Consider the following 15,291-nt stretch of genomic DNA (forward strand, 5'->3'; position numbering starts at 1 on the left):
TCCTAACCTGGTCAATAATTTGCCTTCAATTCCATGAGCTTTCATTTTAGCTAACAGTTTCTGCTGTGGAGCTTTATCGAATGCCATCTGAAAGTCCATAAAAACTACACACCTAGGTATTCCTACTGCTTTAGCTACTTCCTCTAAAAATTCAATTAGGTTTTTTAGACATGACCTAATCTTTACAGCTCAAATTTCTCCTAGTGCTCAGTCACTCTGTCATTAATTATAGATTCCAATAACTTTACCACAGCAGATTTACATCTATAATTTCCTGGTGTCTCTCTCTCACACCTTTCTTCAAAATGGAGTTACATTTGCAATTTTCCAATCTAAAGGGACAATTTCTGAATCAAGAGAGCTTTGGAAGATTATTGCTAAAACATCTGCAATTTCCTCAAGTGGGGCACTAATGGGCACAATGATATTTTTGCCCAGGGGAGGCTGGGGAAATTACCCCAGAGATTTAGGGGGCGCTGTCCCAGCAACACCGTGCCCCACTCCACGATTTGCACCCCAGGCCAGCGCGCAACCGACGTTGGTGTCATCACCGTGCGCATCAACCCGTCACTGCCCCATGCCGACCCCTTTGCGCCCCGCGAGGTTGGCGTGGGTGAATGTCAACGCCAGCTTCGCTGGCCATGAAGCTGGCGGACATCCATCACCGAGACGCCCCTTAAAGGGGAGGTCTTTAGCACCCCAAGCTGGCCACCAAAGGGCCTGCAGAGTGCGCAGTTTAATTGAAGGGAAGAAATGTTGTACCGTATCAGCACATCCATGAAGCACTGGCCTCCTCAGCGCATGCTGGACTCATCATGGCGCTGCCGCTTCGGGAGCGCTCCACCAAGGGGCACACGGACCAATTCTGCATTGGAGGTGGGACTTCCGGGCCAGGTGCAGTAAGTCCCGGCCCCGGAAGGTTACCACCCCCCAGTCATGGCACGGGGCAATTTCGCGCCCTTTTTGTGTTAATCTGATATCCTCTACAGTTTCTTTTCATATTCCTTTTTGCAGCTTTCACTATCTTCTTTCGCTTCCTTTGCTGTTCTTTATATCTCACCCAGCCCCTGGATCGACATTATTCTTAGCACTTTTATATGCTCTTTCCTTTAGTTTTATGTTTTCTCTCACTTCTTTTATCAACCATGGCTTTTTTTATTTGGCAAGTAGAGCTCTTGCCTATTAGGGATATATACGAATCCTGCATTAAGTTAAATTCTATTTTGAACACCTCTCACTGTTTAACTGTAGTTTGACCCGATAACAGTTTTGACCAATTTGCTGCCACCAGACCATTTGGCCCAACTAGTCTGTCTAGGTTTTTGCCTTCCACACAAGCAAATTATCCTAATTTTGTTTACCCAGCCTGATTCCATATCCATTCATCCCCTTGTCATTCATCCGCCTATTCAATCTAATATTGAATGTTGGCATAGTTTCCGCCTCAGCCACTGCCCCTGGAAGTGAATTCCACAGCCTCACAGCTCTTTGGGCCCAACTTTGGCCATGACTTGCATCAATTTTTTTGGACTAAGTTGTTTTTTCTGGCATAAGTTAAAAAGTGCCATTTTCCCCCCAAAATTTGTTCCAAAGTAAGTCAGTTAGGTACAATTTTTTTTAGGTCAGTTTATTTTCAAAAGGGGTCGTTCCCAGACACTTATGCCAGTTTTGGCCATTTTTGCCACTTTGGCCAGCAAAAACTTACTCCAAATCGACTTAGGTCACCGTATGTGGCCAGTTCTGAAAAACCTTGTGGGCAGTGAAGAAAAAGCAGCGCACAATCGCCAGACATTAGGGCAGGGATAGGGGAGGGAAGGGAACTGGAGAGGACCTCAACAACCAAGCACCAAACATTAAGGAAAAGCTCAAACAATTAAAATACAATAAAAATGAAGTAAATCCTACCTGAGAAATGCGAGCTGCTGGCCACAGCGGGGGGTGGGGGGTGGGGGGAGGGGGGGTGGTTGCGGTGGCGGGGAGGGGGGGGTAGCCAGAGAGAGAGAGAGAGAGAGAGAGAGATGCTGGTGTACAAAACACTCTTTCTCACCCCCCCAACAAAACACTCTTTCTCCCCCCCCAAAACACACGTTCTCCACCCCTCCCAACACTCTTTCTCTCCCCCCACCCCCTCAAAACTCTCCTCCTCCTCCCCCCCCCCCCACCCAATCAAAACTCTCAAGCACAACCAAAATATAAAAAATAAAACTGAAGTGCTACCTCGCCCGGGAACTCAGCGGGCCGGCCAGCCGGTGCGGGAGGCCACTCGGCCGGGGATAGGGTGCGGCGAGATCGGGCGTCCCTTCAGCCTGGGATAGGGGCTGTGAGCATCGGGTCCTGCTCACAGCCCACAGGATGCGCTGGAAGGGCAGGAGCATGCGCGCAGACTTCACTGCGCATGCGCGCAGGTGCCGGCATTGTTTTCGGCATTGGCCTATTGCTCGCCCCCCACTTCAGAATGCATGCCACGCTGGGACTCCGGGGACTCGGAAGAGCGGCCAGGATGGGGCCCCTTTTTTCTGGCGCTGTTTCTAGCGTGCAAAGTCGGCGCATTTTAGGTAAGTGGGCCGAAAAAAGGGATTGGGCAAAGTTGGGCCCTTTATGTGAGGAGGTTTCTCCTGCCCTGTGCTCTAAATCTCTCACATTGAATATTGTATCCATGTCCCCTCGTTTTGGGTTCTCAACTACTGCAATCAGCCTGCTTCTATCTGCTCTGTCCCATCCTTTCATAAATGTTTATACATCTGTCATATTGCCCCATAATTTGTGCTGTTCTGATGAAGAAAACTCAATTTATCAAGTCTTTCTTCATACTTTAATTTTACTATCTTTCCTATAGTGTGAAGCCCAATACACACAAAGTACTAGAAATAAAGTCTTATTAAGCTTTTATATATGCAATCATTACCAATTGGCTTATATATTCTATACCTAGAATTATATAAAACCTAGAATTCTATTTGCATTTTTACGGCCTTATGAACCTGAGGTGCTGCCTTTAAAGCCCTATGTGCCTGTTCCCCAAACCTCTCTGCTCTTTCACAGCACCGAGTCTACTTCCATTCAGAGTATCATTTTCTTTATCAAAATTCAACACTTGTCACTTACTGACATTGAATTCCATTTGCCATTTTTTTTTAGCCTATTCCCCATCTTATCATTGTCCCTTTTCAGCTTCCTTTTCTTATAAAGGTTAACAATTTTTCATATTTTAGTATCATCTGCAAATTTTGATATAATTCTCTCTGATGCTTTAATTTCAGAATTTAATATCACATTGTTATCAATATATTCTACTTGCATCAGTACTTCTCATTGTGATTACACAATCCTTATCTTAGCCAATCACAAGCTCTTCAGCTTTAGGGTATAAATACAGGTCTTAAGTAAGGAAGAGGCACAAATGAAGAACCAGACAAAGTAAATCAGAGAGATAAAGCAAGATTGGCGGCAAGAATGAACAGCAGAGTTATTGTCACAGTTCTGATGCTGCTTGGACTCTGTGCAGCTTTCACTCAGGGTAAGAGAAATGTCTTCAATCTTGAAATTTACTATCTTCGTTAAGCACCTTGTCCTAGTGGTAGTAGTCTTGTCAGAAAGTAGTGATTTGAAGTTCTCTATGGACTTGAGTACATAATCTAGGCTGATTCTTTAGTACAGTACTGAGGAGTGCTGCATTATAATAGGTACCAAATTTCACATGAGGTGCTCAAATGTTCGTAAAATATCTAATGTTATTCATCAAAGAAGTGCAGGGAGATCGCTCTGTTCCTTCCAATATTTCTCCCTCAACACACACCACCAAAATAGATTAATTGGTCATTCATTCATTTGCAGTGTTTAAATTGGCTGCTGTATTTACCGACATAACAACAGTGAATGCACTTCAAAATGAATTGATTGATTGTAAAGTGCTTTGGGATGCTCTGGGGATATGATCAGATGCTATATATGGAGATAAGTAATACATTTTCTTTTAAGGACACTCAGCACTATGTTTTATGTTGTATAAATGAATTTATACTACATCATTTGTGTTGCTGCAAACTAGTTTCAGCTTTGCTTTGACAAACTTGGGTAATGTCATTTGGACTCCCGTAGGTCTGCCTGGGAATCTTTTAAACTGACCCATCAACTCTCTCATAATAAAATGCAACTGCTATGTGGATAGGATGTGCAAAACTCTTCACATTCAGAGAGTACACTAGGGTCTGCCAGCTCCATTGTGTGAGACTTATATCTATTGTATAATCTTACCCTAAGAGTCTTTTGCATGGATTGCCAATATCTCAGTTTTCAAAATTATAATGGAAACCAACCATGTATTTTCTAACATGCATATTAAAATTAGATCAAATGGTCAGGTTTAAATATAGATAACTGAACAAGCAGTGGATAGAGAAATAAGGGCAAATTCAATGATTTTGCACTCCCAGTGTAAAGCCTTGCTGATCAGAAGTGCAGGTTGCAGCACTGGTCATATAATGTTAAGGAACCTGTCTGCAACCCATACTTCCAAGGTGCAAGGCTCCACTTTGGGAGTTCTGCATTACTGAATTTACCGAATATAGACTTCATGAAATATACATTTTCAAACTAACTTTTTCAATATTTTGCCAGTTCAGGACAGAATAATTTACTGGGAGCAGTCCAGCCTAGAAACTAAACAGAAAGAATTGTGATTTGTACAGCGATTTAATGCTATTGCCCAAAACCTGAATGTTTACTGAAAGGCAATTGGTATTTCTAGCTTGTCGCAAATCAGGAGTTGAGTCACCTTGACATTCAAACACTGATGGATAATCAATGTGTGAAGACAGCAATAGCTGAAATATAATAAATATAATGGAAACCATTCTTGTATATTGGTGTTAAACAATGAACTTTCACAGTTGATGAACACTTGTTTTAGCAACAAATTCACTAATACTACCATTAAAATCCAGAAGTGCGACACAGAATCTGTCCTGCTTGTCAACAAGAAAGCTTGTCAATAAGTAAGCATGTGATTCATAGTTGTGAACTGTAGTCTCACCTTTTGCAACATAATCCATATTATTACCCACATAATCAAATTCTACATTAGAACATAATCGTATAGGAACATAGGAACATGAAGTGCTTGTTCCATTGTTTTGTATATGTAGAGAATCAATGTAAGTTATTTTCATATTCCTACCTTTACATGTATCTCATGTTCGTATTCACTGCTGTATTTGATTACTTCTGTTCAAATACGGAAACAAAAGCCATGTACCACATACTAAACTTGAAAATTATGGAATAGAATTCATATTGAAAAGAAATGATCAGATTCCTATTATTCTCATGATCCTATGTCATTATATTCTAATCATCACCTCACAATAAATGTCCCCTTTAATACTTGGATCACATCTCCCAGTTCAGGGTTTTTGTGTTAAGAATGGGGGGATCTCCTTTAGCTTCTTAGGAACATAGGAACATACCAAAAGGAGTAGGGCATTCAGCCCCTCGAGCCTGTTCCGCCATTCAATTAGATCATGGCTAATTTGTACCTGAACTCCATCTATCCACGTTGGCTCCGTAATCCTTAATATCCTTGCTGAACAAAAATCCATGAATTTCAGTTTTGACATTTTCAATTGACCTAGCCTCAATAACTTTTTGGAAGAGAGAATTCCAGATTTCCATTTTGCTTTGTGTGAATAGGGTTTCCTGACATCACCCCTGAATGCCAAGCTCTGCATTGGAAAGAGTTTATTTGTTTACCTTATCAACTCCTTTAATCATCTTAAACATCTCAATTAGATCATCTGTTAATCTTCCATATTCAATGGACTATATAGGGCCCAAATTTCCCCATGAGTTGCACCGTTTTTTTTGCTGTAACTTGATTTTTCTGGTATATCTTTTTAGTTGCAAATATGGCCATTTAATTTGTGCCAGTGTAAGTGAGTTAGTTAGGTTTTTTGTTAGGTCAGTTTTTTTTTCAAAAGGGGGCATTCCCAGCCTCTTACACCATTTATGCCAATTTGGCCAGAAAAAAGTTGTACTAAACTAACTTAGGGCAGCGTATGTGTCCACTTTTGTCCGCACAGAAAGACCTTACTTATAGTTAAGGAATCGGCGCAAGTAACTACATTTAAAGCACAAGCACCAAACAAAGCACAAAACGTAATAAGCAATTAACTAACAAATAAATTTAAGGAACCCTGCACCTAAAGCACCAAAATCAATCAGTAAATAACAAATAAAAAATAGAAGTCCTACCTTAGGGAACGCAGTGGGCCGCCAATGAGGTAGCCCATTTGGCCAGGGCTAGGAGGGGGAGAGAGGAAGGGGGGGAGGGGGAGAGGAGAGGGGACGCGAGGAGGAGAGGAGGAGAGAGGAGGGGGGAGAGAGGAGGAGGGGGGTAGAGGAGGAGGAGAGGAGGGGGGGAGGTGGAAGTACCCTCTTGCAAAGCACATCTAGACTGATGTCCGGCATGGCTTCAAAAACTCGCATGAATCCCCGGTTCATCTGGTCGAGAGTTACAAACCCAGACCCCCAGAAACGTTTCAGGAGTTTTACAATCAGGTCAGAGGCGTTGCCACTGGTGGATTGAAGAACCATCACCATGGGCCCCTGCCAGGCCAAAGTTCCATCTTGATTTTCTTAAAGTGTTTCTAATCTGTAAATCTCCTAATTCAAGGCTGAAAGGAATCAAATCATCTTTTGACATGAAGGAAAGAAAAAAATGAGATGACACAGCCTGCAGAGTACACTGTGGCCACCAATAAGGGAGCCCCTTCGGCCAGGGCGAGGGACAGCATGCTTCAACCCCTCCCATACAGCCTGGAGCGCCGTTTGCAGAAACGGCCTGCCAGGAGCTACTGCACATGCGCGCAGACTCTAGCACACATGGGCAGAGGTCCCAGCACTGTTTTCAGCGCCGGGACCTGGCGCCGCCCCCGATCCATTGGGCCACGCTGCGCCACGATGGAGGAGAGGCTGGGGAGCAGCCAAATTACGGAGGTCTTTTTTCAGCGTGCTTGGAGGCAGACAAAAGCGGCACAGTTCGAGTGAGGGCACCAGAAAAAGAGGTTAGGGAAATTTGGGCCCATTAAGGCTAGTCAATGTAACCTGTCCTCATAATTTAACGCTTTTAGCCCCTTTTTAAAGATGTATCTTAGAACTCTGCAGTACTGTGTTCCAACAAAAATACATTTCTTGAGAAGAATGCTGTTTGCTTTTATGGATCAGAATTAGTATTATAGCTTACGCCCAACCTGTGTCCTGTCGAGTAATAATCTGTACCAGGAGTGGAGCCTTTGCAAAAATAACCTTTGTATGTTGTCTTCTAACAGTATGAGGTAACATGGCATCAGCCTTGACTCAGTGGTAGCAAACTCGCCTTTGAATGGTTTGGGCCCCATTCTAAAGACTTGTGCATAATCTAAGCTGAGTCTTCTGTGCAGTACTGTGGAAGCACAGTATTGTCAGAGGTGCCATCTTGTAGATGAGGCTTAAATCAAGTCCCTGTCTGCCCTCTCAGGTCCCATGGCACGAGTCAAAGAAGAGAAAGTGAATTCTCCCAGTGTCCTATCCATCATTTATTCCTCAACCAAGACCTAAAAAACAAATGATCTGGCCATTTATTTTATTACAATTTGTAGAAACTTGCTGTGTGCAAATCGGCTGCTGTGTTTCCTACATTTCAAAAGTACTTCATTGGCTGTAAAGCATTTTGGAATATCTTGAGGCCATGAAAGGTACTATAATAATAGAAAGAAGAAATAACTTGCACTTACATAGTGCCTTTGACAATCTCAGGACATCCCACAAGTAAGTCCTTCTTTCTTTGGAGTCTGTAGTTGTGTCTACAGCATCAGTCTGTAAATAATGAGCAGAAAAATAAGGAGAAAAAGTAAAGTATTTTCTATTTCTCGATAGTAAGTTACATGTACTGTGGTGGAATATCTCTGAATGTTTATTCATTCTGACAATACAGTACACATGTATTCAAATGTTACAATAACCACCATTAAAGGATTTTTTTTTACAATTTCTAATTTAATTTACAGGTGCTCCTGTGGACAAGGATAAGAATACACGCTGTCAGTGTGCCAAATATGAAAACAAAAAGATCCCCTTGAAACAGATAAAAGAGATTGATATGTTTCCCATTGTACCAGGTTGCAGTCATGTGGAAATCATGTAACAATTTTTGCAGTACTTAAACTTTTCAGAGTTAAATTTCCATGGGGTGTTTCCCGATCATCCACAGAAAATGGCGTAAATGGCATTTGCGGGCTGTAATTTTCAGAGAGCGGTGAAGCAAAGGCATTCGCCACTGGCCCCGAATGAAGCTTCCCACAAAGATCACTGTGGCGAGAAGTTCAGCTTCCGACGTTCAGTTGAGATCAGCGTAAGTTCATGGGGATCCCCGTGTGTGAGCTGCTGTGATGTCAACAAGCTGTCTAAGCAGCTAATCACAATGCAGAATTTCCACACATCAGGAACCAGGAAGTGAAGAAGCTCCTTTTATATTACTTTTTAAAAAATGTTATCGAGAACAAAAACAAAGATTGTGGTTCTCACATGAAGAAAAGTTGAACATGAAAATAAAGATAAACAAACTTTTAAAATAAATTTTAAAAATTAAAGTTTCTTAAATTTATCCAATTTAATAAAAAATTAAAAAATGTTGACACTCCACTAAATTAAAATTAGTTTTTCAGTGCCATAATGTTTGTTTAGCAATCAATACACTGTTAAAACCCCAGTTGCACCTAATCAAAAAGGGTCTAACATTTAATGGGGTATTTAACAGTAACATTATTGCAGAAAAGCCAAAGTTTTCGTCAGTTCCATTGATTTCCCTGATTATTGGCTATCAGGGGGTTGGGGTGGACCAGTGGCTGACTGGCTGCAACTTCAGGATTTCCGCATTAGTATGTGCATGCACTAAATCCTGAAGTTGTAGTCAGTTTCAAAGGGGTAATAACAGCAAATGCAGTTTGTTTGCAAATTCTGGGCCATTGTTTCTTTGGGCTATCTGCAGCTCATCCACCAAAGTTACAATGGACAATCGGGAGAATCCCTACAGAAATTAAACCCCATACTTTTTAAACATAATGCTGTGGCAGTTTACAAATACATTTCCAAGTAACTGAAGAGATGGAAATTCTCCCTTTTTTCTTTCAGTGCTGGGGTGCTGCAACGTAAAAATACAGTTAAAATCTGTTTGAAAGTTGAGGAACCTTGGGTGAAGGAACTCATTGACAAGTTACTACAGGAACATACAACAAAGACTACACTTTAAAAGGAAATAATACTGTAACGACGTCCTGAGGTCATGAAAGGCATATATAAATGCAAGCGCTTTCTTTCTACCAAAGTGGTTTTAATTCTTGAAGCATGATTGTACCTCCAATATATATTGTTCATCAAGCTGTCCTACCTTCAAAACTTAATATGCCTGCATCTAAACATATCCTAAAACAATGTTTCTCCTTTCCTACAGCCAAACTAAAATGATTCGAAGACGATCAGATTTGATTATCTCCCATTAACCGTCTCTGCGCAAAGAAAAACAATCCCAGTTTCTCTAATTTCTCCACATAACTGAGGTCCTCCATCCTGGTACCATTCCAGAAAATCTCCTCTGAACCCTTTCCAACTCCTTCCTATAGTGTGGTGCCAAGAATTGGACACAATACTCCAGCTGGGGCCTGACCAGTATTTTATAAAGGCTTTGTATAACTTCCTTGCTTTTGTACTCTATGCCTCTATTTATTAAGCCAAAGATCCCATATGCCTTTTTAACAGCCTTCTCAACTTGTCCTGTCACTTCAAAAGATGTGTGTATATACACCCCTAGTCTCTCTGTTCCTGCACCTGCTTTAAAATTGTACTATTTAGATTATATTGCCTCTCCTTTTAAGCTACCTCTTTACCACCTAAAGTATTTGCTCAAAATTTCCCCCTCAGTTTATTTTGCCTCTCGTCATTCTTCCTACCAAAGTACATCACTTCACACTTCTCTGCATTAAATTCTATCTGCCATGTCTCTGCCCATTTCACCAGTCTGTCTATGTCCTCCTGAGGTCTGTTACTATCCTCCTCACAGTTTACTACATTTCCGAGTTTCGTGTCATCTACAAACTTTGAAATTATACCCTGTATATTCAAGTCCAGGTCATGAATATATATCAAAAAGTGCGCTGATCCTAATACTAACCCTGGAGGACACCACTGTATATTTCATCCAGTCTGAAAGACAACCGTTCACCACTACACTTTGCTTTAAATCCCTTAGACAGTTTTGTATCCAAGCTGTCACTGCCCTTATAATCCCTTGGGCCTCAATTTTGCGAATAGGGGGAAAATTACGGTCGGAGGCTTCCTTCGTACAAACGCCTCCGACCCCAAAAAAATCTATGAAAGCATCTGGTGGTTCTGGAGGAATGTAGGATTGCGGTTGGAGGTCTAGATTCACTGTGCAGTGCATGGGGAGATGATTTTGAGGTACATACCTACATGCTGCAGTCACATGGGCCTGGACCATCAATCACTATGCAGTATTCTCATTGATAAAAATGGGAGCTCTGTTTGTACGGACTCTCCACTTTTTTGAACAGAGATATAACATTTGCAATTCTGCAGTCCTCAAGCACCACTCCCATATCTAAGGAAGATGGGAAGATTGTGGCCAGAGCCTCTGCAATTTCCACCCTTACTTCCTCAGCAACCTAGGACCAAGTGATGTTTCTACTTTGAGTGCTGCCAATCTTTCAACTACTCTTTATCTATTTTAATCCTGTACAATTTCCCTACTATTTCCTCCTTTATTGTGACATTGGCAGGATCCTCTTCTTTAGTGAAGACAAATACTAATTTAGTTCCTCAGCCATGCTCTCTGCCTCTATAAAAAGATCTCCTTTTTGCTCCCTAATCAGTCCCACCCTTCTTTTGACTGCCCTTTTACAATTTATATGTTTATAAAAGGACTTTGGGGTCCCCTTTTATGTTACCCGCTAATCTATTCTCATTCTCTCTCTATGCCCACAGTCTTGGGATCTGTAAATTGATTGGTTATAAAAGGAGTTTGATATTAAATGAGCTCCATGGTAGTATGTCCTGATGTAATCTTGTGCAAGAATCTATAATTATTTGCTATTCAGGTTACTTTTGCCTTTAACTTACATTAATATCTATAACTATACATTTTACTGTGTTTAATGCAAGTTGTTTTAGTTGCATAAAAGTACCAAAGAATTTTCATTAAATAAGTTGCAATTGATTTTAAGATGTTATATTCATAATGATGAACTTTTAAGTTTTTGTAAAATATAATTGAATACACATTTATTATCCCAGATATAAAGGCGCGGGAATAATGTGTTCGTTTGAAAATTGTAGCTCTGAGAAACTCCTCAGATGTTGAATCTGTGACATTGTCTTTGGACCACTGGAGGCAAGCATGTGTAAAGAGTTCCAGCTTATTTTAGTATCAGTAATACAGGAAGCATCAGTAATGGGGCAGAGTGTTTTAGGAAAACCTGCATTTCTTCAGTACTACAGAGATTTATTGGCCGTCAGTCTGAGAACATGGCTTCATATCATTTTAAGCTGTAAGCAGCTTTGTGCAACAAGAAAATTGCCCACAGATGTTCTTGCTTTATATTCTGTATGAAAAATGGTTTGCATTTATTTTAATAAACTGCTTTTGATTTCAACAATTGTATTCTGTACTTCATTTCAGTGGGGGAGGGGTAGAGTGATGTGGCTCACCCACTGGATCTTTCCCTAACTGAACATGGACATTACTCTTTGTGCTATGTTTTGCTGAATACAATATGATGAGAAAATTTTAATACACCAAAACAACAGAAAGGGTCCACACTGTTCAACCAAAACCTTACAGTTCTACCACATACAAACACACATATTATCTACATAACAATTCTGCTAGTTCTACTACCTATGCAGTTGGAAGAGAGAATGAAGGAAGAGAAAGAAGAAAAGAAAGGAAGGCAGAGAAAAAAGAAAGAAAGAAAGACTCGGGGAGAATTAATTTTGGCAGTGATAGCGTTCAGCTGCAAAAGAGAGATAGCAAACAGGATAGTCAGTATCTATAACCCTTCAACCTATTTGCAAGATATGTGTCTTATCGTCCATGATGGATTGTTTTTGCCCTGACTCCCACACTCTAGTGGCCCATTAATCTCCCATTCTAAACGTAACAGAGTTGTTTCCTGCTTTGAATTCTGCCCCGCCTGGGGTGTCCTCTGCTTTTTGAGTTCTTTCCTGATCCTACCCCACCTGGGGTCTCCTCTACATTGCTTACTTGAGGCAGAGGAATTCTTTCCGACTCCTCATCAAGATATTGGCTCGCCCTCTTAATCTGGATTAGCAGTATACCCAGATCAATTCACTACCTCCGATATCAATATGCTTCATGACATTAACTTTGTCCTTTCTGAATTCTGGTATGATTTCGGTTTATGCATCTAAGTCTTGATACATGGGGTATATATATATCAAATACATTATCATTACAAGTTGGAGAACTATCAGAGTGTGTGAAATAATACGAACGTAAGGGTGTGCTGAAATATTGTGCCACATAATTGTGCAGCTTATACTTAAGTATCTCATTTAGTGTTGGTTTCACTTAAACACAGGTTTTGAGACAGGTCCGGTTAGACCCATAAAGCATGGTATAGGAGGCACCACTAAAACCATCTCATACTGGATTTGTACTGGCTTTTCCAATGCACTGTTACCTATAAAACACAATTACATTTAAAGTTATAATTCAGTCTCACAATCACTAGTGACTAAGTACATACATTTTGAGCAACAACAATGCAGACAAAGAAAACAGACATTGTAATTGTAAAGAAAGCTGAAGTTTAACATTTAATCAACAAGAAAGATTCTCCAGATCTCACTTTTACTCGTATCTATCTTGTGGATAACTCTTGCTAAATTTATTTCTCCCGAGCCTTCAATTGTCCCAATCCAAATTCCATGTAACTCTCCACTTCAACTTCAATTTCAATCCCTCTACCATGTACCAGTGTGTTTAACTCTGTCCTGATTGTTTGATTAATTAGATAGTTTCTCGATGAAGTATGTGCCAATGCTTAAAAATTGTCTCACTTCCTGAGCCACACTAACCATTTCATGTCTTGTTGTTGTCAAATAACTGAGCATGTCTGAGACCCGTTCTTCAGTGCAAATTCACCATGCATTTCCGCTTGCTAAATGCTTCATATACTACAAATCATCTCTGCACTCTTACACTGGTATCTCGATACCAATCGATACAAGCCATCTCGGGCTTTCAGATGATCTTATCAAAAGATTGTAGTCGTCTGCAGATCTTTGCTTATCTTCCAATGCATGTTCCCGATGGGTAGTGGCTGGGCCATCAAATTCAGTTTTCTTAAAAGGTACATAGGCAATGACACAAATGTCTCCAAGAGAAAGCTATGGGTTTATTATTCTTCACTATACTTTACTGACTTTCACTTGAATGTCAGGAAAATCCAATGATCCCATTTCTATCTCATACCCTTATTCACTTTCTCGCTCCATTTTACACATTCCATTAATTACCATTCATATCTCATGAGCTCTGGAGTAACCTTACTGTCCAAAACAATATTAAAGATAGAAAACATAGATCAAACATCCTAACTTGGTCCAAGTCATTAACACATTTTTTAAAAATTCTTTACAACCCGTTATATTTTATTTTCCTTCTGGCACATGGAAAAACATTCACGTAAAATTAAGAAACTTATATTAATAATGTCCAATATTCAAAAGGCTTTCCTTGCTGAATTAATAAAACAGCTGTCAGTGGAGAGAGTTAACTCCTTTGCAAGTGTGTAAAGAGGCAGAGCAAAACATGAGGTCATTATTTTTTTTTCGAAAACCTTTCCTGATATGAGAGATAAGTGCTCGCAATTCATTTACAAGGCTGCTTCCATATTTTATCACAATCTCCCCACCTCAAGCACAACTGTCTCTCATCAGGGAAAACAGCATTTTAGATTGCCTTTAAACTTTCCGGCATTATCTCCAAACTGACCAGTATCATCCATTTTAAAAAGGTTTCTAAACCCAAGATTTTCCAATACAACCAAAATATCCAACAGGGATCAAATATCTCAAAATTCCAATTCAAATACTGTCATTCTTTTTATTTAAATCTCTTTTACTAAACTAGAAACTTTCACGTAATTTACAATAAAATTTTCCAAACAACCAAACGGCAACTTTATTTTTCCTAGCAAAAATCATTATCAATATAGGGTGTCTTTATTATATATTTTTTTTACGTGAATGTCTCATGTTTGGAACTAGGGACATTCACACTTTGAAATAATCAGAATTTCATCGTGGCCACAGTGAAAGTCGGGTTTTAATAGGTTAATTAACCTTAATAATTCCAATCAAATTCAAACCAATACCTTATTAATCTTATTAACTAAACACAATACAGAGCAGATAAAATATAACAAAATAGCACAGTAACTTTTCATATTCTTCTTTCTTCAGATGCCTTTCAAGATTACTATCAAAATACTAAATATAACTGGAGAAACATTAGTTTTTGTACTTAACAAACATCAGACACATCCTACACAGATGGAAAAAGAGAGGGGAGCTTCCCTTAGTTTGTAGCTTTGAGAAATTTATGCAGGCTTTTTTTTAAAGGCATTTAATATCTTTCAACCCAATGTAATCAATAATTACGTTTTTTTTTGACAAGTAATTGGGTGTCTCGGGATTTTTTTCAGTTTGCAATAACCAAATTGAATAGACTGCTTTGGTATGATTCGAATTGATTTAACATGAGACCACACATTTTTAATTTAAACTATATAAGATAATTGCAATTTTGTTTACCACATGGCCACTAGCAGAACAGATGAGAGGTACTGTGTTAAGGAATGGTTGGGACAGAGATTCAACATTGTTAAAGCAGCACACAGTTTTCCAGGCAGACAAGGGCAGTCAGGCATGCCCCAACATGTAGTCGAACCCAGAGGGGGAGTTCGACAGAGACAATGGCAAGCTGAACAGCGATTCACGCCATTGCAAGGGACAATGCGGCCAGTAATGGGGCCATCAACACCTGTTAATGGTGCACTCAAGGGCAATAACAGGGGCAGTCAGGGACGATCGACTGGCAAGGGACCTTTTGTTTCAAACCGCAACTCATGCTGGAGGCGTGGAGGCGTGGAGGCGTGGAGGCATACATTCAGCCGGAGTTTGCAGAGATGAGCAAAATACCTGCAGAAATTGCAGAAA

General features: G+C 40.2%; 1 protein-coding gene across 2 annotated transcripts; it reads left to right on the plus strand.

Moving 5' to 3' along the window:
• Positions 1–3,413: 3,413 nt before the first annotated feature.
• LOC139234518 (C-X-C motif chemokine 10-like) lies at positions 3,414–11,681 on the plus strand. 2 transcript variants are annotated; one of them, XR_011588318.1, is made up of 4 exons: positions 3,414–3,517; positions 8,043–8,175; positions 9,166–9,335; positions 9,485–11,681. XR_011588318.1 is itself a non-coding variant. In XM_070865264.1 (3 exons), exons 1-3 carry the CDS (start codon positions 3,454–3,456, stop codon positions 9,281–9,283), a joined length of 315 nt encoding a protein of 104 aa, XP_070721365.1. In that variant the 5' UTR covers positions 3,414–3,453; the 3' UTR covers positions 9,284–11,681. The 2 variants fall into 2 exon arrangements, 1 of the variants encoding a protein (XP_070721365.1); XM_070865264.1 differs by having other exon boundaries at positions 9,166–11,681.
• The last annotated feature ends 3,610 nt before the right edge of the window (positions 11,682–15,291 follow it).

The sequence above is a fragment of the Pristiophorus japonicus genome, chromosome 2 (genome assembly GCF_044704955.1).
Source record: "Pristiophorus japonicus isolate sPriJap1 chromosome 2, sPriJap1.hap1, whole genome shotgun sequence".
Classification (NCBI taxonomy): domain Eukaryota; kingdom Metazoa; phylum Chordata; class Chondrichthyes; family Pristiophoridae; genus Pristiophorus; species Pristiophorus japonicus.